This window comes from Cyprinodon tularosa, unplaced genomic scaffold, assembly GCF_016077235.1.
Source record: "Cyprinodon tularosa strain WSP-4 unplaced genomic scaffold, ASM1607723v1 ctg224, whole genome shotgun sequence".
In the NCBI taxonomy this organism is placed as follows: domain Eukaryota; kingdom Metazoa; phylum Chordata; class Actinopteri; order Cyprinodontiformes; family Cyprinodontidae; genus Cyprinodon; species Cyprinodon tularosa.
The window spans coordinates 516,802-541,540 of NW_024038835.1; the positions used below are offsets into that span (position 1 = coordinate 516,802).

Sequence of the window (24,739 nt, forward strand, 5' to 3'; positions counted from 1 at the left end):
GAAGTAACAAATCAGATTTGCTCTTGCAACTCTCCAAAGATGTCTTTGTACGTCTTTTTTTTTCTTTCCTCCTATGTCAGGTAATTGAATGTATGTCTCCGTTGTTCTGCAGTTTCTGGTGTAAGTTTGTGCATTGTCTTATTTTTAGGTTTATGCATTGTCTTATTTTGGATTAAACTCTGTAATTCTGTGACGTCCACGGTTTTCATTGTGACCACACGCAGCTCGCCGAGTGGACCTGGGAAAGGAAGAATGAAAAGCCAACCTTTTTCCAAAGTTAACAATTTTAGAATATTTTCTTCCTTTACACCTTTTAGAAAAATGTCACTTGGAGTAAAACCCCCCCTGCAACCCTGATTTGCATTTGTATAGCTCACAGCATGTTCAATTACATGTTAAAGCCTCCCCTAGAATTCCATGGGGGGGGAGGCATGGGGGGAACACTGCCTAAGAAAGTCCACGTCAATTTCTGACAATTTACGGGAGTTTTCGGCGAAGCCTGCAAATTGCCGTAAACTGCCGCTAACCTGAAGTTCCACGACAATCTACAGTGCCGCATATTGACGAAAATCCCATTTTTCATGCAGTGCTTATTCAAGTACTTTCATTAAAAACAAGGAAGCAAAAACCAATACATCTTTTCATGCATGCATTTAATCTGTTTTTCTACATTTTTTTTAGAAAATATTTACAGGCTATTAGGACAGAGGCTGAAACATATGCACAATTTCCCATTTCAAATATACAAAGGTGAATCTCACCCACTCACCATCTGAACATTTAACAAGCAGATGTTACCAAAACTCCACCAATGAAACATAATTGAGGCTGTGTCCCATTTTACAGTCCTTTTTTTTCTTCTTTTTTTTTTCTTCAAATGTAGATATTATTCATAAATGTGTACAGCAAAATGTCACAGGCCAGTATTTAGAGATTAAAGTCCATTTGTTGCAAAAAGTTTTTTCTTGAATTCATTGCTGTATTTTATTGTCCATAACATTCAGCTTTAGGAAAACATCAGGAAGGAGTTCGACTGTAGATATGTTGCTGTTATCATTAAGCTGCAGTTGAGACTTCTGTCTTGCTGGTTGACACTGATGTCTCATCCTCAACCATAGCACCCATTCCAATTGTTGCCAGCATGCAGTTACGGAACTGAAATCAAAGCATGAAGAGTTATATAACATAACATTTAGGTTTTTCTAATATAGTTACAATGTTGTATTTTATTCCCATGGGAAAATAACATTAAAACTTTTCGAAAGACAAATACATTTATTAGCAGACTTCGACCAATAGCATAAAGCTTATGGATAATTATATTGTCTAATACAATGTATTCCAACAAAAATGAATTTCAATTAAACATAATTAGAATTTTTTGAAAGTTTTTCAATAATACAATGTGTAACCACAGCGATGGACAACTGACCTGTTTGTTCATGAGAATATAGATAATAGGGTTAAATAATGCTGAGCTCTTTGAGAAAAAGGCAGGCATGGCCATGGCTGTAGCTGTGAAGGCAGCTCCCTTGTTGAAGAAAATCCACGCAGCAAAGGAGGCATATGGGACCCAAGCAAGAAGGAAGCCGAACACCATCAGGACACACATGCGTGTGACTTCCTTCTCAGCTTTCTGGGTGGAAGCTGAGTCCTGCTGCTGGGCTGCAGCCTGGAAATCAATTCGACAACAGATTAATGCCAGTGTTAAGTAGTATGTAATTTCATGATACAGTTAAATCAGGATTCACAATTAGGAAAAAAAGGACAATGTAATTTAGACAGAAGTACGCCCTACCAGGCAAGACAAGTAAAGGAATGATGCTCCGGAAAAGTATGAATCTCATTAACCTTATTTTTTCCGGCATTATAATTGTTAGGGATCCAAATCCAGATTAAACTTGGTTAGTTCATGTGCCAGGCTTAGTTGGCCGAGTCTGGCTCATTTTGTTGTTGTTAGGGTTTTATATAGCTGAAACTGTCTGAATCTGACTCCATGGCAATGGCAATTTAGTTCAAAACTATCCTTCTTATTTGTTGAATCCAGCACCAGGGGGCAAAATAATGGACAGAGAGGATATTAGTGCCATCATTTGGCCAGAAATGACAACAATTCATAAGCTACATATCATAAAATTAATTTTGAGGAATTAAATATTATTATTTGATGTTTAATTTGGACATATCTCAAGAAAGGAAATGCAGTTAATTTATCAGCAATTGCCTATCAACACCTTTGATGAAAAGATTATGTGCATATTCACATTGTATGGTGTACTGAATGGTTTCTCAATGAACTCCAAAATTGACTGCAATATCTTCTTATGTGTGCAACAACAAATGTTGCTTGATCTGAATACCTTAAATCATTCAGGGTATTTAAAACATGGCAAGGTACGTCCACAATAAGTGCAATCCAAAAATAGAGTAGGCAATTAGGAAAGAGCTAGGACAAGGAGTTACTTATTCTTAAGGAGCGGTATGTTTCCTAGTGCCAATGAACTCTTTATGTCGCTAGCCACTTCGCATGACAGATATATTGGCACAGCCCACATCAGGGAGATTAACATGTACTCTGTGTGACACATGCTAAAATACACTTCTTCATATGCTTTCTTTTTTATTATAGAAAGCCTCAGCCATTCACTACTTGTGAACTTTTGTTTTTTGTAGTTCTTTTTGGGAAGGCTGTAGTCCCAATTTGACCAGTGTCATTCATGTGTGTGTATGCCATAAAATGACATCATTAAGACTGAAGACTGTCTGGATTCAGCACAGCAGTCCGGATCTCTTTTACTACCCCGATTAGTGTTGTTCCTGTTAACCTTGTGAAAGGTGAATGGATAGGTGCCAGGAACAGATGGTAGGAACTACAATTTAAGATGTTTGGATTGAGCCACAGACTAGTTGAACCTTGCTTGCATTGGTAAATTAAGCAAGCAAGGCATCCTTTCGGTGAAACCAGGTAATCACAGCTTGACATGCAGGTAACCTTTCAGGTCTACCTCAGAACCTTCTCTTTGAAGGACCTACTGGAAGAACCCCTTCAATTCTGTTCATAAAATCTGCAGATTAAAATCTCCAGCAGCCCTCCTTGCTCCCTCGGAACCTTTTGCCCTCCAACAATCTCACTGCAGCTCTAAACTCTGCTACCACATGAAGCCAAATATCTTGGACAAACTGTTTCTCCCCAAAGATCCTCAGAACCCAAGCCTCAGTAAGACAAATCCTCTTGAAATCCTAATATTTTTCTATCAATTGTTGGCTCTTCTCAAATTTCTTCCTTCTTGTCATAATGTTTGTTGCCCTGTTTCACGGGGAACCAGACAGTGATTCATATGTCTTCCAGCAGCCAAATCTTTAAATTTAACTACATCTCCTGAGAGTTTCTTACATTTGGGTCGAAATACCATCCTATGTCAACAACAGAGGTTTCAGGTCACATGCATTGCAAGTTACCATTATAAATAAAATATATTTCCTAAGGATTTCGAATCTTGACATTCCATCAGGTATTTCCCTGAGCAACTATGTTTTATAGCATAACAGAAAAGAAATATTTAAAGCATGCAATTGTTCAAAAATACTACACTGAGCACACAGGTGATACAGTTTGGACTGAATAATAAGTTAAATTCCCTATTAGCAGTAAGTTTGTAAGATCTGTGCAAAAAGCAACATATGCATTTAACAAGATGTAAGTCATATGAATAGATATAAAATGGGTTAAACCTCAAGACTTACAGCTTTGACTGTCATCACAAGACTTCCATATGTGAAGAAAATTGTGAAAACAGGGAAACAGAAGTGGCAGCTGAACATGTACATCACATATGATTCATTGTTGAAGCCTGGGGCCAAGGTGTAATAGTCGGGTCCACAGGATACCTGAAGACCCTCAGGTATATACCTATAGAGAGAGCACAACTGTGTAAGCCATTTGTTCTTTTCTTAAGTTGTTAGTTAGTTGATGTTTATAACTTATAAAGAATAGTCCTGATCTTGGAATAAAAAAAGCGCAGTAGAGGATATCTAAATATCTGTTAAAATTGTTTCTTTTTACTGACAGTGGAAAAATCCAGCTCATCTGTCTCATCTCCGTGATTCTACTGCAATTTGTGGAAATACACTGTGGATGCTATTTAATAATATTAAGACTTCAGAATTTATACATTTGTTTGCATGTTAGAATAATCTCCCACCAGGGTTGTTATTAACATGTTATACATAGAAAAAAATAAAGCACAGTTGTATATGTTACTGCTTTGAAAAATACCAAACATGCAATATTGCAATGGAAAGATTTTGAAAAACTCCAAACCAGGAACCAAATATAAAGGCAAGAAATAACAAAAGCTTTAAAGTAACTCAAAAGGGATTGTCTAATTTTCCTTCCACTGCCTTACAGGTGTGAGTATGCTATCAAAACAATTTATTTCTCACCTTGACCAGCCCACCAATGGAGGACATGCACAGGACATAGCCATCAGCCAGGTAAATCCACAACCAATTGCAGAGTGGGTAGCAGTAAATTTGAAACTACCCATTGGTTTACAGACCACAATGTATCTCTCAATAGCTAAAACCACAAGAGACCATAGTGATACTTGACCTGTTGTAAACAAAGAATAAAACAAGTAGTCGTGTTAAACCAGTGAATGGCTAATTGAGCAAACAATAATTTACATGTAAGAAGGTTTATACATTTCTAAACTTTACCTCCAAGTGTAGCAAAGAAACCTTCCATATCACAGCCACGGGGTCCCATAGCAAAATAGCCCATCACAGAAGAGTAGATGGTGGTTGTGAATCCGAAGAGGATCATGATCAATCCTGCAACGGCTAAGTTCACAAGGATATAGTTAAGGGGTTGCCGGAGCTTCTTGTTTTGAGCTGTGACCACGAGCGTCAGACCATTGATGGGGAGGCCAGTGATGAGCAAGAATACCATGTACGCCGCTAGCAACTTGAATTGCCATGGATCTGCCAAATAGTACTGTGGATATTCAAAGGGACTCCTCACGAGCCCCGTCCTGTTGTTCATGGGGATGTAGAAGTTCTTGCCTTCTGTGCCATTCTCCATCTTCTCAGACTGTGATCTGAAGTAGCAGGAAGCTGTAAAACCTAAAGCTCTGTCTATGCAGCTGTCTCTGCTCTCTTCCTTTTACATGTAGCCATGGTTATATACCCCTTAGTCACGTTATAAGAAGATAAGCTAAGAGGATCTGGGAATTCAGCCCATAATCTCCTAGTATAATCACTTGTTAATCAGTGATCTCTTATTTCAAGTTTTTAGGGCAGGTTTTGGAATTGGTCAGGTCACAGATTCAATATCCTATCCTTACATCTGGTTAGTGAAAGAATTATTTTTTTTCTTGTTCCTTCTTTTCTGTGTTTTTGCTTTGTATTTATTTATTAAAATTGACAAAATAAATATAGTAAATCTTATTTTCCTGGCATTATATATACATACAAACACACAAAAATATATATACTTAGTCAACTCTAATGCAGGTCAAGTTTACTTTTCCCACTCTCAAAAATAAGCTTTGTAAACACTTAAACCGAATGAAGCAAAAGAAGTTGTAGGTTATGACTTAAATTGAATTAAAGGTGGATCCTGTTTGAAAACCCTGGTTCAGTATCCATTTAGATGGGTAACAGCTAACAATTTCCAAATAGGATTTCACAGTATGGGTCTGTGTCCACAGTAAATCTGAGTCTGTCACACCAGTAAATAGATTCTGCACTTCTCCTGTTCTTATTTAATGCTAAGACGGCATCTTAGAGCGCAAACCACAAGTCAGCAGTTTAATGTAATAACTCAAGGCTGAAAAAAAGAAAAAAAATTATGACAACATTTATTGTAAATTGGGTTTTTGTCTTGAAAGCTTTGCATTCCTTTTTTAATAAAAAAAGGCAGGAAAACAGGTTTAATATAAAAAATTGAGGCAATAGAAAAAAGACCCCTCCTCTTCCATTTCATTTTAACAATAAATTAGCTAAAAGTAATATGCAAAGAGGGGGAATATGTAAAATAATATATACAGTAATTGGGAAAATGAAAACATAGTAAGGATATAAGAAGCAAAATATAAGAAAAAACATTCATAAAAACACTTGCTATAAAAGTAGACCTCCTGGATGTGCTTCTCTGAACGAACCAATCACTGCAAAAGGATTCTGGAATCATTAATGTCTCATAGATGCTGTAAAATTAGATCCATGCCAAGTTTTCTAGGACCTACTTCTTTTCCTCCGCTAAGTCCAGCAATGACCCAGGGCAGTGTAGTGGGTGGTATTCAGTCTCTAATTATACCTCTCCCCGAGTGAAATCAATCAGCTGGGCATAATGGTTCCAGACCATAATAGGAACACTATTGCTGAGTTGTACCGATATTCCCTCTTTACTAGCCAACATGCCTTGGTGTACTAAATAAACAATTAAATAACTTAATTAATATAGATATTAGTCAAGAAATATTTCAGTGTATATCTAGTTTTCTCAGATAATCGTTTTTTTGCGTGCTTTTATTGTTATTGCAACATATCAGGTCAAACATGTTTCGTGTTTATCACTAATATAGCCTTCCCCTGAATGACCTGTGGGTCTCATCAAAACAGAACAACTCATACATCTTGACATAAACCACTTACTGAGTAGCAAAGCCTCAATCACAAGCATCTTTCACCACTCTGATCTCAGCAGTCTATACTAAAAGTCATCAGTGTAGGAATTGCATGTAATGCCTTTCAGAGCTCTGCTGAGACTGATCCTGCAAGCACGAACTGTGCAGAAAACAAATTTCTTCAATGATGCAAAAATTATTTCATCTGTTCAAATAATTGTAGCTGAAATAATCTTCCTTCTAAAACAGATGCTGTATTGCTGTTAACTATTCTTCTTCTTAAAAGACAGTTCAGAGCTCAATAAAGTGGAACTACTTAAGTGTACTTTAAATCAGGTACTGTTAAATAATTTTTCATGAGAGAAGAGGGACTTTCACCAACCATAAGATGCCAGTTGCCCCTAATTAAGCTCAGAGGACAACAATGAGCTGGAGGCATAGAACAGACAAAGGCATTTGAATGTTTCTGTGACATTCCAATAATATAACAGTTGAACTGGAACAGCTTGTGTTTAAAAGCTTAATTCAACCTCTAATCAGCATCACTTAACAGAATAAACATAATCATTAATATAGTAATTAACTTAAATTAGTTGTTTTAATCATTGCCATAGGCTGCCACAGGTATTTTGAATTTCAAGTGTCCCTTCGTGAAATAGTTTTTAGTGAAAAAATGCTGCCATTCAGAGGACTTTAATGGCCAGTCTCATCTTAACGGGTACAGCAGAAGACTGCCATGTTTAGCCTGGTTCTGCCAAAGGTTTCTTCCCAACGGGGAGATTTTCCTCTCCACCGTTGCTTCATGCTTTCTCATCATGGACCAGTTCTCTCAACCTGTGTTATCCAACTGGAATTCCATCAACCAGGTCCCTGAGTGAAGCTCTAGTATCAGCTCACGCAGTCCACTGGATCTCCCCATAAAGCTCAGCATACCGACTCACAAACCAGCAGGCTACAGACTGACCAACTTCATCTATCTCCACTCCACCACCAGTTTCAGGCCTGGGGGGAACAGCCCTATTTTTGCTCCTGTTCATGCATATCTATCAAAATTAAGCACTGTTTTCTAGTATTTTCTAGCACTAGTTTCCTGCCGAGGTGCGAGCGCCTAAGACAAAGTAATTGTATTAATAAATTTCTCCTAATTGTCTTTTCTCTTCATGTGAGTTTTTCAGACTGAACTGTTTTGCCAAAGTACAATAGCTCTGGGAATGGATATCCCAGAACTAGATGATAACACAAAAGATGTGTCATTTCACATGTAGACGATTATGACTCTTGCTGTAAGATTGCAATTGGTATATGTATATATAACTTTATTTAAAATTATTTAAGAGTAAAATCGTAATAAGCAGACAGAAGGACAGAAACGGAGGTGAGAAAAAAAGGGTAGATAATAACCTAGGGAAGAGAGAAAGAGATAGAGACAGGAAAGAGGGCATAAAAAAAGAGAGAATACAGAAAAAAAAAGAAAACTCAAATAAACAACACAGGAGATATACAGTAACTCCTAGAAGTCTGCTTCAATACCTGTATGAGATGAAAGGAACAGAAAACAGAGAACATTACAACATTAAGAAGATAAGAGTCAACCAATGTAAAAATAAAAAAAGCTTCAAGAGCAGGGTGCATTCCTAAGATAATCATGTGTGAGGGAGGCAAAACCTATGATGATTACACAATATTATTCAGGGTGTTATATATCTGTTGCTTCAGGTTAGTAGTTACTATTAGTGTGCATTTATGAGCAGCTGGAACCTAACTCCTGATTTTTTAAGAACCTGCGGATGTTCAGAAATAATATATAGAAGAATCACAGATTGCTCCCTCTCGGAAAGGGAACTGTTGTTAGATTCTGTAATAACGAAGAGGCTAACTTTATGACAGTGGATAATACCTTGAAACAGCAGTAGACTTTTTGTTTGAAAACCATGTTTAATTAAAGCATTGTATATTAAGTTATATTTTATGAACTAATAACTAGTAATGTTATCTTTACCAGAGGTATAGCAAGCCTTGTTTCACTGCTGTGTGTTTTTTTTACCTGGGCTGCTGCAGTAATATTTGCCAAGGATGCCTTGAAGCTGACCCAGCATGTAATGAAATTACAAGTACCTTATATAACCAAACTGAAATTTAAACAATGGCAAACATAGCTATTACATACCTTATGAACTTTTCCTTCACTATAACTATGAGTCTAAGATATAGTTGCTGTTACTTTTCTGTATTAGTAAGGCTCTAAACCAGGGCTGGGCAATTGCAGTTCCTGAGGCCCAGTATCCTGCAACTTTTAGATTCACTCTTTGTCCAACACATCTGATTCAGGTGTGTCTTTTGTCTCCTCAGTATTCATTTAGTTCTTCTTTCAAATATCAGATTATTTGATACCGGTGTGTTGAACCAAAGGCACATCTAAAAGTTGCAGGATATTGGCCCTCAGAATTGCCCACCCCTGCTCTAAACTCATGCATCCATTAACTTGGTAGATAAATCTGAATGCTTCTGAACCTTTAGCTCCCACTGAAGTAAACACAACATTTTTATTGTATGCCAAATGCTAGTCAGATCTCACCATCATGGTATCCAAAATGCTTAGCTGTTTTTCTCATCTTGGAGTTTTCCTCTCTCATTTCGCATCCCTGCTGGGCACTGGTAACTTACGTTAATTCATTACCCATAAAAATAGATGTGTGTTATTTGGGTCTTGAGCTGCATTCACTGGACTCAGTGGATGTGTTTAAAGAGTTCCTCAAAACCTTTTAAGACAAGCATTCTAGTCCTACCTCATCAAATTTTATCACTTAAAGTACTTACAGTACTATTTCAATATAAATATTACAATATGCTGTTTTACATGTGTTAATCTATTATGCCTTAGTGTGTCCTTATCTGTTGCGCTTTGTTACTGTCAAAAGCGCTTTAGGTTTAAGTTTATTTACTTACTTTTTTACTCAATGTATGCTTTCTAAATATCACACCCCTCATCATGTAGTGGTATATATATATAAAAAATCTCTTTGTTTTCTAACAAAGCAAAATCAAAGTTTAAAAATTAAAAAGAAAAAACTAACATTATGTCTTCATTTGATGGGTAGACCTTTGTATGCAACTAAAGCAGGCTACTGGTGTAAGCATTTGAAAGGTTCTGGTACACCACTGAGCCCCTTTAAAAGAAACATCTTTATCCAAGTGACTGGTAATGCTTACCTTGAGTAGAAACTATTTCTAAATTAATCAACAAGAAAATAGGTTTCTGGTTTGTGTAATTGAGTAAGAACATTATCCCTGATTCTTTGGCAGGAGGTAAATGTGGCTACAGCTGAACAGCTCAATTGGTTTACCATTAACAGTTGAAATGTAGATGCCAGAAGTAAAGATGTAATGGGATCCGGCTGCTTTAAACAAAGTGGAATAACAGACTTAAGAGGCCTTGGTTTCAGCTATCATTTATCTGACCACTGACTGATCTTTTTTATATGGGGTGATATTTTTGATGCATTTCATCAAAACTGGTCTTGCTCACCAATTTTCTGTTGCAATGCCCTTTACTCTGCAAGCAAATCCTGGAAATTGCTTACTTGAAATTTCTAGTCACATTTCTGTACATTTCAACCTTTGGCTGGTGCCAGTTCTGAATAGTTTCACACAATAGTAAATTCTTTTTAGATTTCAGTTGTAATGGTAAATGTGTTGAGTCTATACTGTGCTTTTCTACATATTCAAATTACCCAAAATGCTTTAAACTTCAGCAACATTTACTCAGTGACAATCACAAAAATATACAAAGACACTCAGCTCAAAAGGCAGCTTGGTGTCTATTCTATGATCAGTCACTAAAACTCTGCTGGAACACCTTGATTGTCTTCACATTGTTTATTTCATTTTTGTTATTAATACAGTCTTAAATAGACTTACAGCCATATTCATTGAGTAGAACATGTGATTTGTCGGACTCATTGGTCAGGTTGAAAAAATCTTTAAAATAACACCCAAATATCAGGTATTAAAAACACATTTTATTATTCCACATTTCTACACTAATAATCAGTTATTGGTATGATGCAATATTTAAATCATGAATTATTTTTATTAGCTGTTAACAGAACATCATCATAATTAACATTTTTAAAACACTTCGTAATATATTCAAAATTAAATGGCTACATTTTGCAATAAATGTACAAAAAATGCCCAGGACCTTGTAACCTGCAGAATATTACTGACAATACTGAGTTAGACCATACTGTACCACATAGCTCTTTGTACGATCTTTGACTACTAAAAACTTTACAATGTTATAAGCTTGTCTGCTTTTTGGTTGTCTCCCTTGAGACCTTCCTAAAATACAAACAATATTTTTCAATTCAGCTTTTAGAGGAACAAACAATGAATGCAAGTATCCAGTACAACGGATAATTAACAAAACTATTTTCTTTACTTGTAATACATTAAATATTTTTTGATCAGAAAGCATTTAGCCAACTAACTTGTAACAGACACAGTTTGACTTCCTAATACCTATTTGATTAACTAGATTACAGGCTGGGGTTACCCGACCCGTCTCAAGATGAATATAGTTTGGGAGCACCTGAGGTAATCCCTTTACAGAGAGGTCCTGTCTGTGGACATGTAATCTTACACCATTTGATGCTCAAAATCCTATTAAACTGCATCTTTTTTTTTTTTAAATAAAACAGTTCCTTATTAACTGTACTTTTTCTTTGTGTTTAGTGATAGTGTAGTGTTTGTGATGGTTTATACTAGTGAAGCAACTAATCACTGAATGACTATACTGGCTTATTATTCAACAGGGTTGCAGTGGAAGTATGTTCTTCAGAGCCCTTTGTCTTTTAACTTGAACACCAGCCCATATTCTTCACTTCTTCAGACAAGATGGGTCAAATACAGTATATCACATTTGTATGAGCCCTTAAGCAGAATCAGTCATAATATTTCTATAATATTTACATTAGTATGAAACTACATATATCTATACAACGGTGTGCACCTTTCTGCAGGAAAGCAGGAAAGAAAAATACACCCAAGATTAAATTAATGCCTAAACTGGTTTAGGAGTGGTTGATGATCCAAGACCACAATTCTCTTTCAAATCTGATAATTGTTTGACAAAGGGGATTTATACAAATCTTTCATTTGTTTCAGTATATAAACTTAATATTATTAAATATTTATTTATTTTATCCATCTTAAGATGTCCCAAAAACTACTAAATTAATTTACAGTGACCATCAAATGTTATTTTTCTGTCAAGATACTGTCAAGATTGATACTTGTAGGCAGGTAGCAGTCTTTATTGCAGTGGATCTGGAGAAGTCTTTCACTGAAGGAAATCTGCTTGTGTTTAACAGTCTCCTGAAGAGGATGTCTACTGTTAATTCAGCTGCATGATGCTGGGCTGCATGGTTGCACAGTTTGTAGAATTGCTGCCTTGCAACAGGAAGGTCATGGATTCCATTTTCAGCCTAGGGTCTTTCTGCATGGAGCTTTTATGTTCTCCCTGTGTATGTCCCCGTTCTCTCTGGGTCCTCAACTTCCCCCAACATTCCAAAAACCACTATTAGATTAATAGGTGTCCCTTAGGTGAGGGTGTCTGTGTGTGTTTTTTTTTTTTTTTTTTGCAGGTGGCAGGAGTCTCTGTTTCACCTGAAGTCAGAGTTTTACATAGTAAAAACGAATTAGGGGGGTACCAAAAAACTGTTGGAACATTGGCAGTGAGATTGCGATGTAATTAAAATCACTATTTATTACCACAGATGCATTTAAGCTTTTGTGTCTGTTGCTTACTGTAGCAATTGAAATGTGTGATACCAACAGCAGAGGGTGGAATCCAAAGGGTTACGAAGAGAACACTAATAAGCTATCTGGGAAAATGATATGGATAAAAACCAACTGCAAAAAAAAAATCAATATCTGGGCTGCAGAGATGGATCTTTACAGTAACATGTCCTGGATGGCACTATCTCTTGTTCATAAGCACTGCCAACCCACCTTCCTTGAGTTTTAAAGTCCTCTTTAAATCTTTGTCTGTTTTTATGGTCAGAAACCTGGGTTGGGGCATGACCCAGCTGCCACGTTTCAGTAAAGAACATTATAATACAGTACTGCTATTCTGGTTGGGTTCCTGCTGGGGTTTGAAGTTCTTTCAACTTGTTGCCTAGAACTCTCCCATGATGATTGGCAATCATAATGGATTGAAAGAGATTGGAAGAGAATACTTGGATTTCCTGCTCCCTTTGTCTTTGCTCCTGCTAAGGTTACTCTGTGCCTCCTTTTCAACTCAGCTGATACTTGCGGAAGTAGTTGAAGTGTTATTTGAAACATAGACCTATTTAGCTGCTTCTGGCAGTAGAAAAGGCTGTAAAAACAACTTGCTATGGTTACATACAATAGCAATGTCCAAAATGAGAAAATACACTTATATAAGTCCCTCCAGTTGCACAGCATCCATCACCAGAAGAATTAAAATAATGCATGTATGTTTACCAGCTTTGCACACCGATTGCCCGGTCCTCTTTGTAAAATAAGTGAAGCCTTATTGGTGTCACAATGATGTAAATAATTGTTCATGTTTTAATGAAAAAAGTGCCTTCAAAAACCTTTCCAATTAAAGATATGCTAAACAGGAACTATTAAAGAACAGATTAACAGAAAAACTGTAACTGTATTTCCTTGCTTTTAATTAGTTCATAACTTCTAGCTTTTCTGAGGAATAGACATACACTATGCTTTAGTTATAGTTATTTTCCAGACATACTGTAATAAGGAATGTGGCATTATATAATGGAAAGGTTCATCAGGATTTAGTGTTGATCATGTCCAACTCTTAACTAATGTTTAAGAAATAATTAATAATTATCGGCTTTAGGGATAAACTAGTATGAAATGGGATAAAATCATACTCTAAAGTTAGGAAATACACATTAATCAGTTAATGCCTGATTATTTCCTTTTAGAAAAGATATAAGTTCATCATTAGAAATGTTATAAATTTCCCTGTATGTGTTCTTGTTAATTACACACACCTCTGTGTATAATTAAAAGAAATGTTGTTTTGTTTCCTACCTGTAGAATTGTATGCTTCTGAAATGTCTGTAATCTTGAGTTTCCTCAATGTCAGAAAGTCAGCATCTTGCCTATCAAAATATTCCCTTTCAAAAAAGTATTTTTCTCTTTTAAGTAACTTATTTGTTCTTGATAATTTTTATTAAATTAATGTAGGGGTCAAAGTTGCTTTTTGTTTCTGAAATAATGAGTTGTTTTCTTATGTACATCATTTGAACTTTAAGGATTCCAACTGTAGTGAGCCTAAGGTTTGCAAATTAGATCAATCAAAAGCAATTCAGTGAAAGTGGGTACCAAGTGTGTAAATTAAATCAATTGTTGATGCATAACTGGATTATACTTGACTGACTTAATTTTGGGTTATGTTTTTTTCCTGTGTTATTAGTTGTTTCTGTATTATTAGGTTGGAAAAGTATATATTTTGCTATGAGATGAAACTTGAAATCAGTTGGCGCCAAAATTCATAAATGAAATGGGAATAATACAGAATTGGACTATTGCATAACTTATGAAATGTTCAAGATAGCTGCTATTTACTGTTGTCAGAAATCTTGTTTTGTTTCTTAATTTTATAAAACAACAAAAGTTTATAGTTTGATAGAAGCTTGTTCGATTTCTTCTTGGTTTCCTGTTCCTAGGAATATATTTTCTTTTCTTAGTTTAAATCAACATTAGCAATGAATAACCTGAATTGTTAGTCACTGATTACATTAGCTCAGTTAAATTGACTTCAGCTACTTAACCAGCCCTTTTTCCAAACATATTTTACATATATATTCTTTTTTTAATATAAAAATGTGCTTAAGTATTGCTATTCTTAGTATTGAAAAATGTGTACGCATTCTATGAACCTCTACTAGATGGGTATTGCTATCACAAAGATAAATATGTGGACTCTTAAGCCAATCCGCAAAAGAAAGTGATATGTTTGATGTGTAACAAAAACTTAATGAAGTGCTCTGGATGTATTGACAGGAAGCCATATGTCTAACAGTTTTCACAAGAAAGCCAATTCCCACTAGTGGGATCTCTAAACCAAGTAGCTTGTGTTTATCCGCTTAGCATCCAAAAATTGTCACTTGCAAGCTGTTTAACCGGAGGGGGTTTGGCCGTTCCTAATCCTCAATCCCAACAAATTGGATTCACACCTTCTACGCAAGTCAGAGGTGATAAGTAGGTTGTCTAGGAGTCAGGATGCACGTTAAAAGTGACACCTGTCGTCTCTAATTCATTTAAAGTGATTACATTCTGGCACCATTGTTTAAAGAAAGCAGGTCATTCGTGCAACATTGAAGTCAAAGAGTGAAGCTATAGTTAACTTCCGGTTATTTCAGAGATTGCTGTTTATCATTCCTATATATAATATATACTATATAATTTTTTATGTGAGGCATGCTTTTTAGCAATAAACCCTTAGATGTGCAAACATTACGGTTAGTATATTTCTCCAGTGCAGGGAAACTGTCTTTTTAAGTGGTTTCTACTGTCAAGCGTTGGCTCTCTTGTAGCCATCCAATACACTGCTAACCTGTCTCAACTAGTATAACCCCCATCAGAGTTCTGTTGAAGATTATATGGTCAGTATCTCACTAGACATATACATTTTTTATTTATGTGTTCATTTGCTTTTCATTAAACTGCTGTTTTTTATTGACAGCATCTGTAACTAAGGGCTTGTCATAGCGGGATCAGATCACAACATTTCCTAAAATAACAAAATATGTTAGTTTAAGTGTATGCATTAGATAAATAAATAAAATGCAATTTTAAGTAACAGGTATAGAGGAGCATTTGGTTTTACATTGTTCATGTAGATAGATAGATAGATAGATAGATAGATAGATAGATAGATAGATAGATAGACAGACAGACAGACAGACAGACAGACAGACAGACAGACAGACAGACAGACAGACAGACAGACAGACAGACAGACAGACAGACAGACAGACAGATAGAATAGATAGATAGATAGATAGATAGATAGATAGATAGATAGATAGATAGATAGATAGATAGATAGATAGATAGATAGATAGATAGATAGATAGATAGATAGATAGATAGATAGATAGATAGATAGATAGATAGATAGATAGATAGATAGATAGATAGATAGATAGATAGATAGATAGATAGATAGATAGATAGATAGATAGATAGATAGATAGATAGATAGATAGATAGATAGATAGATAGATAGATTCATTCATTGCTCATTCATTGCTTGGGGATTTGGGAGCCAAATCAGATTTGTCTGCACAAGGTGAGTAGTCCAGAAAAAAAGCTTAGATCACTTGGCTGCTGTGTACCATGCTTACACTCATGCATAAACAACAGCTAATTGGCATTAACTCTTAGGAGCAAGTGCTTAGCACACTTACAGGGCCTAGCTGTGATGAAACTGTGACAGGAAGAAAACAGGAACTACAGCAAATCCGTTTGTAGGTCAAGAAGACATATAAGAGTGATCTAGAACAGCTTGGAATGCTCAGAAATTGAGTTAACCTCTTTCAAGCTGCATTAAGTTTCCATTACTGAACTACCATATATTCTTAATACAACAGATACATTCTGTTAATACATTTAAACATTATTGATATTACTGTGGTGACATATGATTTTGGTGGACTTTTAAAATTTTTTTTTCTTTTTCTTTGTTTGGTGTGGTTCATGCTACAAGCTGAATGTGGCAAAGAGGCTCTGCTCTCCCACCTCCCTGAATGAAGACACTGCCATTGTTAATTAGATCATTCCTTATATCAGTGTTCACTATATTCGGTATATCAGTAGAAGATTCACTGTCACAAAACACCCTGTTATGGGTTCTCATTATGGACCAAGGTCAGGTCACATTTTGTTTCTCTGCCCAGTTGTTTGGTCCAGATCAGGAAGGTATTCACAGCTTAAGAAAAAAGCCTGTAACAAGGGAGGTAATAATCACTGGTCCATATGAAGCACAATAAATGTGGCAAGTGTGATTACACGCTAAATCAGTTTATCAGTGTGGTGCTGAGGTGGCTCTATTTGACTGAATCACCTAAACAATATTTACTTATTTTCAACCATGTTTTCCTAACCATGCCATTTTGTTTTGGCATGGTTGAAAAGAAGGGGAAATATAGTGATCCACAAGGGAGATGTGTCATTATCACTATTAGTCTCCTAAATATGTCTCAGGCCCACATTTTTTTAAGGCTATTCATTAACTTTGGCTTGCTAACTGGTCATGTCACTATTGATTTTCTCACAGTGGAAGAAATGTGTGGGAAGTGATATCCCCCTGCTGGTCAGATGCAAAATCATGTTTGTTTTTTTAAATCAAAATTATATGTATTACCCACCCATACTATTTAGTATGTGTTGTTCTTTTTTACATTAAATTGATTTCTGTTGACAGAAATCAATTTAATGTAAAAAAGCCATTCAATTTAATGTATTCAAAGCCAGACTCAAAACCCATCTGTTCCAGCTCGCTTATCTGTGAATACACTGCTCTTTACCCTATCCATAATTGTTTTTATGTTCCTGTATTTGTATTTTTGTATTTTCATCTTTCTTTTTATTTTTTGTATTTTCTGTAAAGTGTCCTTGAGTGTCCAGAAAGGCGCTGTTAAATAAAATGTATTATTATTATTATTAGAAGGACCATTTATTTTGATGATCCACACCAAAATAGATTAGTTTGCATTATCAAAAGTGTCCCAAGAGGTGAAATTGGAAAAAAAAAGCAACATACTGGGCTTTTTAAGTTGCATCTGTGCTCAATATTTTTAGCATTTCTCCCACTAGTTTCATACAAAAATAAAAAACATTCAATTTGTTTATTTTGTGAATTTTAAAAATTTGTGTAATATATATATATATATTGTAATATATATATATATATATATATATATATATATATATATATATATATATATATATATATATATATATATATATATATATATATATATATATATTACTCAGAATAAAATCATAAATATACACTTTATTTATAGATACTTGTTATAATCATGCAACAAAAAATTTATATATCTATTTTCACTATGAAAAAAATATAATGAAAATAAAATGATGGATATGCTGTTCAAAGAAGATATGGCGCTGACGGTCACCCTGGATAACATTAAACTGGTGGAATGATCTTAATAAGATGATGATTTAATAACAAATGTATAAAGAATATTTAGCTCTGATGTTTATTTAATTGGTTATTTAACAGGGATCTCATTGTTGGTCTTTTGCAACTGATCACACTCTAGGTGTTCATCCCTGCTTGAAGGAACTAAAACTGCCTCTCTCCAGATTGGATTAACCTCAGCATTCCCTTGCCTTACAATACCCTTGCCACGGTATCAGTAGCTTAGTGCAAGTGCCACAGAGTTTGTTTTTCATCCGAACACATCAGTGGTCAAGAAAATACAATGCCGGGTCAGATTTATTGTGGAAGAAATTGTGAGATCAGCTTGACAATGCTGGGAAATGGAAAGTAAAATCCAGGATTCATTTGGTAAACTGGTCTGTAAGTCTTTGTTTGTCTACAGATGAAAGCAGATTTTCTTACTTTTATTTATTACGGTATTTATTTATTTATTTATTTATTATTTTTTTTAATCTCCAGATAAGGAAATTGTGTGTGGGTCTGAATGAAAGCTGATATTTTAAATCTCTGCCTGGAACCTTTCTGGATGGAGCTTTGAAACTTTCCTCTAATTTATTAAAGTGAACTAGATCCTTAGCGTTTTGTCTTGTTTTCTCTCTTGTTTTTTTTTTTTTTTTTTTTTATTACAAATGGCCAACAGAATAACCAGCATATAAAACTGGTAAATTGAGTGAATTTATAAGTTGAACTTTTCCAGCCATTCTAAGCACTTAAAGCACTTTACACTATAGGCACATTTATCCAATTGTGCTCCAGTGCACAAACATTCATCCACTGATACATAGAGATAGACAAATATAGTGTAATGACTTGTTCTTCTTGGTTTATACAAATTAAAAAGAACATGAACACCATACAATTGGGAAAAATATTCAACAAAGGCCCGACAGTAGCCTACCTGGAACATGCATTGTTTTTCCAAATATTGTCTGCTTAATGTCATATTTACAGCTAACAGTAGATATTGGGAAATTACATGTAATAACATTCAATTATAAAACAAAAATTTCCAAAGTATGATTAGAAAAAAACAAATAACACAAAATATACAGATCCAAAAATAAACAAGAATGCTGGATACCTAACAAATGTGAGGCGAGAACAACGTATATCTAATAAAGAAGAATACCGAGAAACGTCAGTCCAAGTGAAAATCCCTCAAGATTGTGACAAGTTATACCAACCCTGCCATATGTGAAGAATTAATTGCCTAGTAATTGCCTTGTAAATATGATAATAGCCCCCATATTCTTGGGTAAAGGCTAATTACACTACAAAGACCCCTAATTTCTTTGAGACTTAAGTGTACCACAGTTATAGCTGTTATCCATTAAATGTTGAAAACATGGAAAAAGTGGCCATGCATCCAACAGTACCCCAACAGTACATCGACGTCTCATCTAGTAGACCAGAAAAGATCTCAAAACAACATCTGAAGCCTTGCAGGCCTCATTTGCCTGAGCTAAGGTCCATGTTTATAATTCAGAAATTAGGAAGAGAGCAGACAATAGTTACCTGAATCGGTACTGACTATGAAGAACATAAAGGTCTATCTCAGATTTACAAAAGAAAATTAATTATCCTAATAACTATAAAAAAGTATAGTAAATAACCTTCCCATTCAGAATACGTGCTTGTGGGATTTGTTTTAGTTATAAGAAGCAACAGTTGACTAACAGTTTATAAAACACCTCAAGAAAACTTTGTCCATCTTTATTATAATCTGATGCGTGGATGATGGACATTTGTCGTACATTTGTCGTACATTTCTGTATGTCTCACATTTATGCACACTGAGGCTAAAAATTTGTTAGAAATCAATCAAAGCATGTTTGTATTTTACAATTACGGTTCAAATTCTTAAATGTGGCTGTAGGTTTGCAGTGAAAATAAATTATTTCCAATAATGGGTAAGAATAAGTAAGAACAGTAATTTATCATGAAACATAGACTTCATTTCAAGCAGAAGGGAGTAATTAAATCAAAGGACATTATACTGTGGTGCTATCTTAAAGTCAATTATCCATCAGACTTGAGTTCGTCACTTCCTTACAATCCTCCCATAATCTAATTTTTCTAATTTGGGGATAACCCTGAGCAGGTATAAACCACTCAAGATCCACACAAACTACCAGTTGTCAGGTTGACATTGACCACTCCAAGGCTTTAGGCAATTCTATCAGTTGTAGCATCTACACACAAGACAACCAAAGATGGGCTGGGATGGAGGATACGAGCCCAATGGTACTGAGGGAAAAAACTTCTACATACCGATGTCCAACAAAACCGGCATTGTCAGAAGTCCCTTTGAATACCCACAGTACTACATGGTGGACCCAATGATGTTTAAGGCCCTAGCCTTCTACATGTTTTTCCTGATCTGCACCGGAACTCCCATCAACGGCCTGACGTTGCTTGTTACAGTTCAGAACAAGAAATTACGGCAACCCCTCAACTACATCCTTGTGAATCTGGCCGTGGCCGGGCTCATCATGTGCTGCTTTGGCTTCACCATCACCATAACATCTGCTTTTAGTGGTTATTTCATTCTTGGATCCACCTTCTGCGCTATTGAAGGATTCATGGCAACACTTGGAGGTAAGACAAAAGCTCCTTAAGACTTAACGAAGATCATTTCACTGTTTGGCCAACATTTAATGATATCTTACATTTTTTCTCCCTACAGGTGAGGTTTCTCTCTGGTCCTTGGTTGTGCTGGCTATAGAGAGATATATTGTCGTATGCAAACCCATGGGCAGTTTCAAATTCACTGGAACTCATGCCGCTGCTGGAGTCCTCTCCACATGGATCATGGCTCTTGCTTGTGCAGCACCCCCACTTTTTGGGTGGTCCAGGTAAACCTTTGTTGACCCAAATTGATCTAATGAATATTTTTATTAGCTCTGCAAGAAAAAAAAGTTTTCAATCACAGTAGAGGTTAAACTACACTTGTCTCTTATTTATTTTTTGCGTGTATTCACATCATTTTATTGTTGGACATGTTGTACAGGTACCTTCCTGAAGGCATGCAGTGCTCCTGCGGACCTGACTATTACACCTTGGCTCCAGGATACAACAATGAATCTTATGTCATCTACCTGTTTGTGGTTCACTTCTTCGTTCCTGTTTTTCTGATTTTATTCACCTATGGAAGCCTTGTCATGACAGTCAAAGCTGTAAGTAAAAAATATGCAAGTAACCTCTTACAGCAATTCCTTGTGATTAAGTTGTTATGCACTAACTGAAGGAGCTGTTTAAGTGTTTAATAAGTCATTTCCACACTAAACTCTGCAGGCCGCAGCTCAGCAGCAGGATTCAGCTTCTACTCAGAAAGCTGAGAAGGAGGTAACACGTATGTGTGTCTTGATGGTGTTGGGTTTCCTGGTAGCCTGGTTGCCATATGCAGCTTTTGCCGGCTGGATCTTTCTTAACAAAGGAGCAGCTTTCTCAGCTCTGACTGCCTCAATACCTGCTTTCTTTGCAAAGAGCTCTGCCCTGTACAATCCAGTTATCTATGTGCTGATGAACAAACAGGTTGGTTATTCTGCAGACTCCCGAGTCCATGTTTCATGCATTTATATGTGCTGTCTGAACCGCTGTCCTTGCTCTGTCTTTTAGTTTCGTAACTGCATGCTCAGCACCATTGGAATGGGCGGCATGGTGGAGGATGAGACCTCAATTACAACTAGCAAGACAGAAGTCTCTACTGCTGCTTAAAGACCAATTGTCTTATTAACCATTTAACAGTTGGTTTGGGCTAAAACCTGCCCCATGAGCCTCTAGGGCAGTTTGGTGGCCAGTGGATTGTTAATGAATGATGATCTTTTTAAATCTGTGGGCACGTCCTTGAAGAATAGCTTTTTGAGTTTAATAGAGCCCAACCAAAAACAAATACTTTTGCCAAATTATTTCATGAATTAAACAACTTAGGACCAAGGAATTTGCTCATGTTTGGCTATGCATGGAAAGTATCAAGTGTAAATTTTATTTTTGAGTTAATTTTGTACAGCAGCTTTACGAATGAATGTCTAAGTATGTATGACTAAACTTGGATCTCCCTGAACACCTCTACTATATACACAGGATGTGAACCACTGAAAACCTTTAATTGTTGAATGTGCAATAAAGTATGAAGTGTTTCTTTGTAATTATGAGAAAATATGTGTAACTGGTCAAGAGTGACATTATTTTTATGCATTTTGAAAAAACAAACAAAAACAACACATAATGTTGACTAGACAATAAATGCATTATCAGAAACAGTGTGGTTGTTTTTTTGTTGCTTACGAAGCTGATATTTGACAATAGAATGCAAATCATTCTTAAAATAAGTAATAACTATTTTGCATGTTCTTTTCTGTACCAACTTAAGACGGTAAAACATTCATTATATTACATTTTTTTCCGTATTTAGTAAGTTCTCTTGTCCAGTTTTAACATGTTCCCTGTCTTGCTCCTTATAACTAAAACAAATCTCATATTTCATTTGGGACCATGAACAATCAAAGAATATCTTAGTTTTCTTAAATTCCTAAATATACAGTGAGGAAAATAAGTATTTGAACATCCTGCTCTTTTGCAAGTTCTCCCACTTAAAAATTATTGGGTGGTCTGAAATTGTCATCATAGGTGCATGTTCTCTGTGAGAGACATAATCTAAAAAGATAAAATCCAGAAATCACAATGTATGATTTTTTACACTATTAGTTGTATTATATGGCTGAAAAGAAACATTTGAACACCTGAAAAAAAACTATGTTAATATTTGGTAAAGTAGCCTTTGCTTGCATTTAAAGATATTAAACGTTCCCTGTAGTTTTTCACCAGGTTTGCACACAATGCAGGGATTTTGGCCCACTCCTCCACACAGATCTTCTCTAGATCAGTGAGGTTTCTGGGCTGTCACTGAAAAACATGGTATGAGCTCCAAATAAATATTTGAACACCCTGCTATTTTGCAAGATCTCCCACTTCGAAATCATACAGGGTTCTGAAATTGTCATCGTAGATGCTTGCCCACTGGAGTTTTTTAAAAAAAATCCATGAAAATTTTTTTTTTGTTTGTTTGTTTCTTTTAATTATGGTGTTCAGGAGGTCAAAAAAACATTTATTATATTTTCCTATTCTCTAAAAATTTGTGTAATAAGAAATGTAAACAATAAAAGTAAACATTTTAGTGGAAGTGAGAAAAAAAGTGTGATTGAAGAACTGCTGGATAAATTAGGGGAAAGCAAAGATAGATTTAAGAAGTGAATTGCATCTGCTAACTCATCTACTGCTGCTAGCTTTATTGCAAACACGGAAAACCGTTCACAGATCTAACAGCTAGCGCTCTTATGCAGGTATGTGAATATTCTTCAACCCCCCCCAAAATCCTCGAAATAAATGTTACCAGTTAAAAAATGTCAAGTTCTGGTTGTAGTTTGAGTAACCAAATGTAGAGGCAGAGGTGAGTTCTTGAAGTTTTTTAATTAATTAACACAGATAACAGAGGCAGGAATCCAAGAATCTAACATGAAAAATGTAAAACAAACCAGAACCATGGAGACATCAGGGGAAAACAACCATGAGGATCCAGGGAGAGATGGGAAAAGACGAAGTAACATGAAGTAAGACAAGGAACCAACACTGAGGAACTATACAAGGAGAGTATTTATGGTAGACTGAATAAAAGAGAGGACTAACGAGCAGATTTGGAGCAGGTGTGAAGGGAGCAGTCTGGGAAGGAGCTACATGTAGGGAAAAGAAGACCAAAACAATAAAACTAGAAAACATGGAGCAAAGTGAAACATAACAGAACCAAGACCGTGACAAAAAATGGGTGCATGTCAAAAATGTATTTTGTAAACCCTGTTTTACTTTTTTTTCACTGACTGGTTGTAGTTCGTTTTTGTCAGCATTTGGAAGTACAAAAAAACCCGTCTTGGTTGTGTACCAACACTCTAAAGGGCTTGTTAAACTCCTGCAGCAGTGTGTCGCAGTGAGCTTGTCGCAGATACTTTTGATTGATGCCCAAAATTGAAGCGAGGTCTGTGCTATGTTATTCCTCACCACAAAGCAAGAGGGAAAATCACGAACTAGCTCTTGGTCTAGATTAAACTTGCCCCCACTTCTTCACCGCTGAGGCGGTGAAGAAGTGGGGGCAAGTTTGTGCAACAACGGAGAGAGATGAAGGCGAAAAAGAGCGGGACCTGTTGGAGAAGACAACTCTGTGGCCACATTAGCAAAGGATCCAGGTGTTGTAGGTGCCAATGCTATTTATTTATATGCTTTGTTTAGATTTCAGTTTTTTATGTGAAGCTGCATTGCTACTCTGTTGAGTGCTGAAAATGTTGTTAGCCCACCATTTCACAGGAGCTAAGGATCTCTGCTGATAAAATTCGGGTAATTCATTTCTCTATATTTCAGAACCTCATTCTTTTTCATTTTTTGCAACTCAGAGGGATGTGTTTTTTTTTTTTTTTTAATAAAGAACCCCTGTAATTTGAAGCTACGTGTGCTGTATTAATCCTGGCTTTATAAAAATTATACCCTAGGAATGCTGGTGATGGAGGATTTGGGATTTTGGGGTTAGAGAGCACTACTCTGATGAATATCAGTTCCTGCTTGGTTCCTCATGACTCAATCAACTTCTCCCAACAGAAACACATCCACCATAGATTGCTATTCCATGTTTCCATCAACTTAAATGACTGAATATCATACAGCAGAGTAGTCATATGATGTGACATTTGCTCCAGGATAAACATTTAATCATGAATGCTTATTATATCTTCAGCCCACATAGTCCTTTTTTTTTTATAGCGGGCTAATACATTTAGAGCCTGTGCTGCCATACAAGGCTTATATAAGACTT

General features: G+C 35.8%; 2 protein-coding genes across 2 annotated transcripts; one reads left to right on the forward strand and one right to left on the reverse strand.

The window, feature by feature from the left end:
• Positions 1–634: 634 nt before the first annotated feature.
• Positions 635–5,171, reverse strand: LOC119784367 (green-sensitive opsin). Its single transcript, XM_038286376.1, has 5 exons — positions 4,720–5,171; positions 4,444–4,612; positions 3,745–3,910; positions 1,433–1,672; positions 635–1,155 (listed from the first exon to the last, which is right to left on the reverse strand). The coding sequence occupies exons 1-5, from the start codon at positions 5,081–5,083 to the stop codon at positions 1,057–1,059; spliced, it is 1,038 nt and encodes a 345-aa protein (XP_038142304.1). The 5' UTR covers positions 5,084–5,171; the 3' UTR covers positions 635–1,056.
• A 14,826-nt stretch (positions 5,172–19,997) lies between these two features.
• On the forward strand, positions 19,998–22,145 carry LOC119784355 (green-sensitive opsin-like). Its single transcript, XM_038286361.1, has 5 exons — positions 19,998–20,481; positions 20,570–20,738; positions 20,894–21,059; positions 21,178–21,417; positions 21,502–22,145. Exons 1-5 carry the CDS (start codon positions 20,097–20,099, stop codon positions 21,598–21,600), a joined length of 1,059 nt encoding a protein of 352 aa, XP_038142289.1. The 5' UTR covers positions 19,998–20,096; the 3' UTR covers positions 21,601–22,145.
• Positions 22,146–24,739: the final 2,594 nt, after the last annotated feature.

Excerpts from the sequence above, each read along its gene's own strand:
- LOC119784367 (XM_038286376.1), bottom strand. The coding sequence starts at position 5,083 with ATGGAGAATGGCACAGAAGGCAAGAACTTCTACATCCCCATGAACAAC. Across the intron at positions 4,613-4,719 it reads TTTCTTTGCTACACTTGGAG|GTCAAGTATCACTATGGTCT; the intron begins GTAAAGTTTAGA and ends TGTTTACAACAG. Across the intron at positions 3,911-4,443 it reads CCATTGGTGGGCTGGTCAAG|GTATATACCTGAGGGTCTTC; the intron begins GTGAGAAATAAA and ends CTCTCTCTATAG.
- LOC119784355 (XM_038286361.1), top strand. The coding sequence starts at position 20,097 with ATGGGCTGGGATGGAGGATACGAGCCCAATGGTACTGAGGGAAAAAAC. Across the intron at positions 20,739-20,893 it reads CCACTTTTTGGGTGGTCCAG|GTACCTTCCTGAAGGCATGC; the intron begins GTAAACCTTTGT and ends CATGTTGTACAG. Across the intron at positions 21,060-21,177 it reads TTGTCATGACAGTCAAAGCT|GCCGCAGCTCAGCAGCAGGA; the intron begins GTAAGTAAAAAA and ends TAAACTCTGCAG.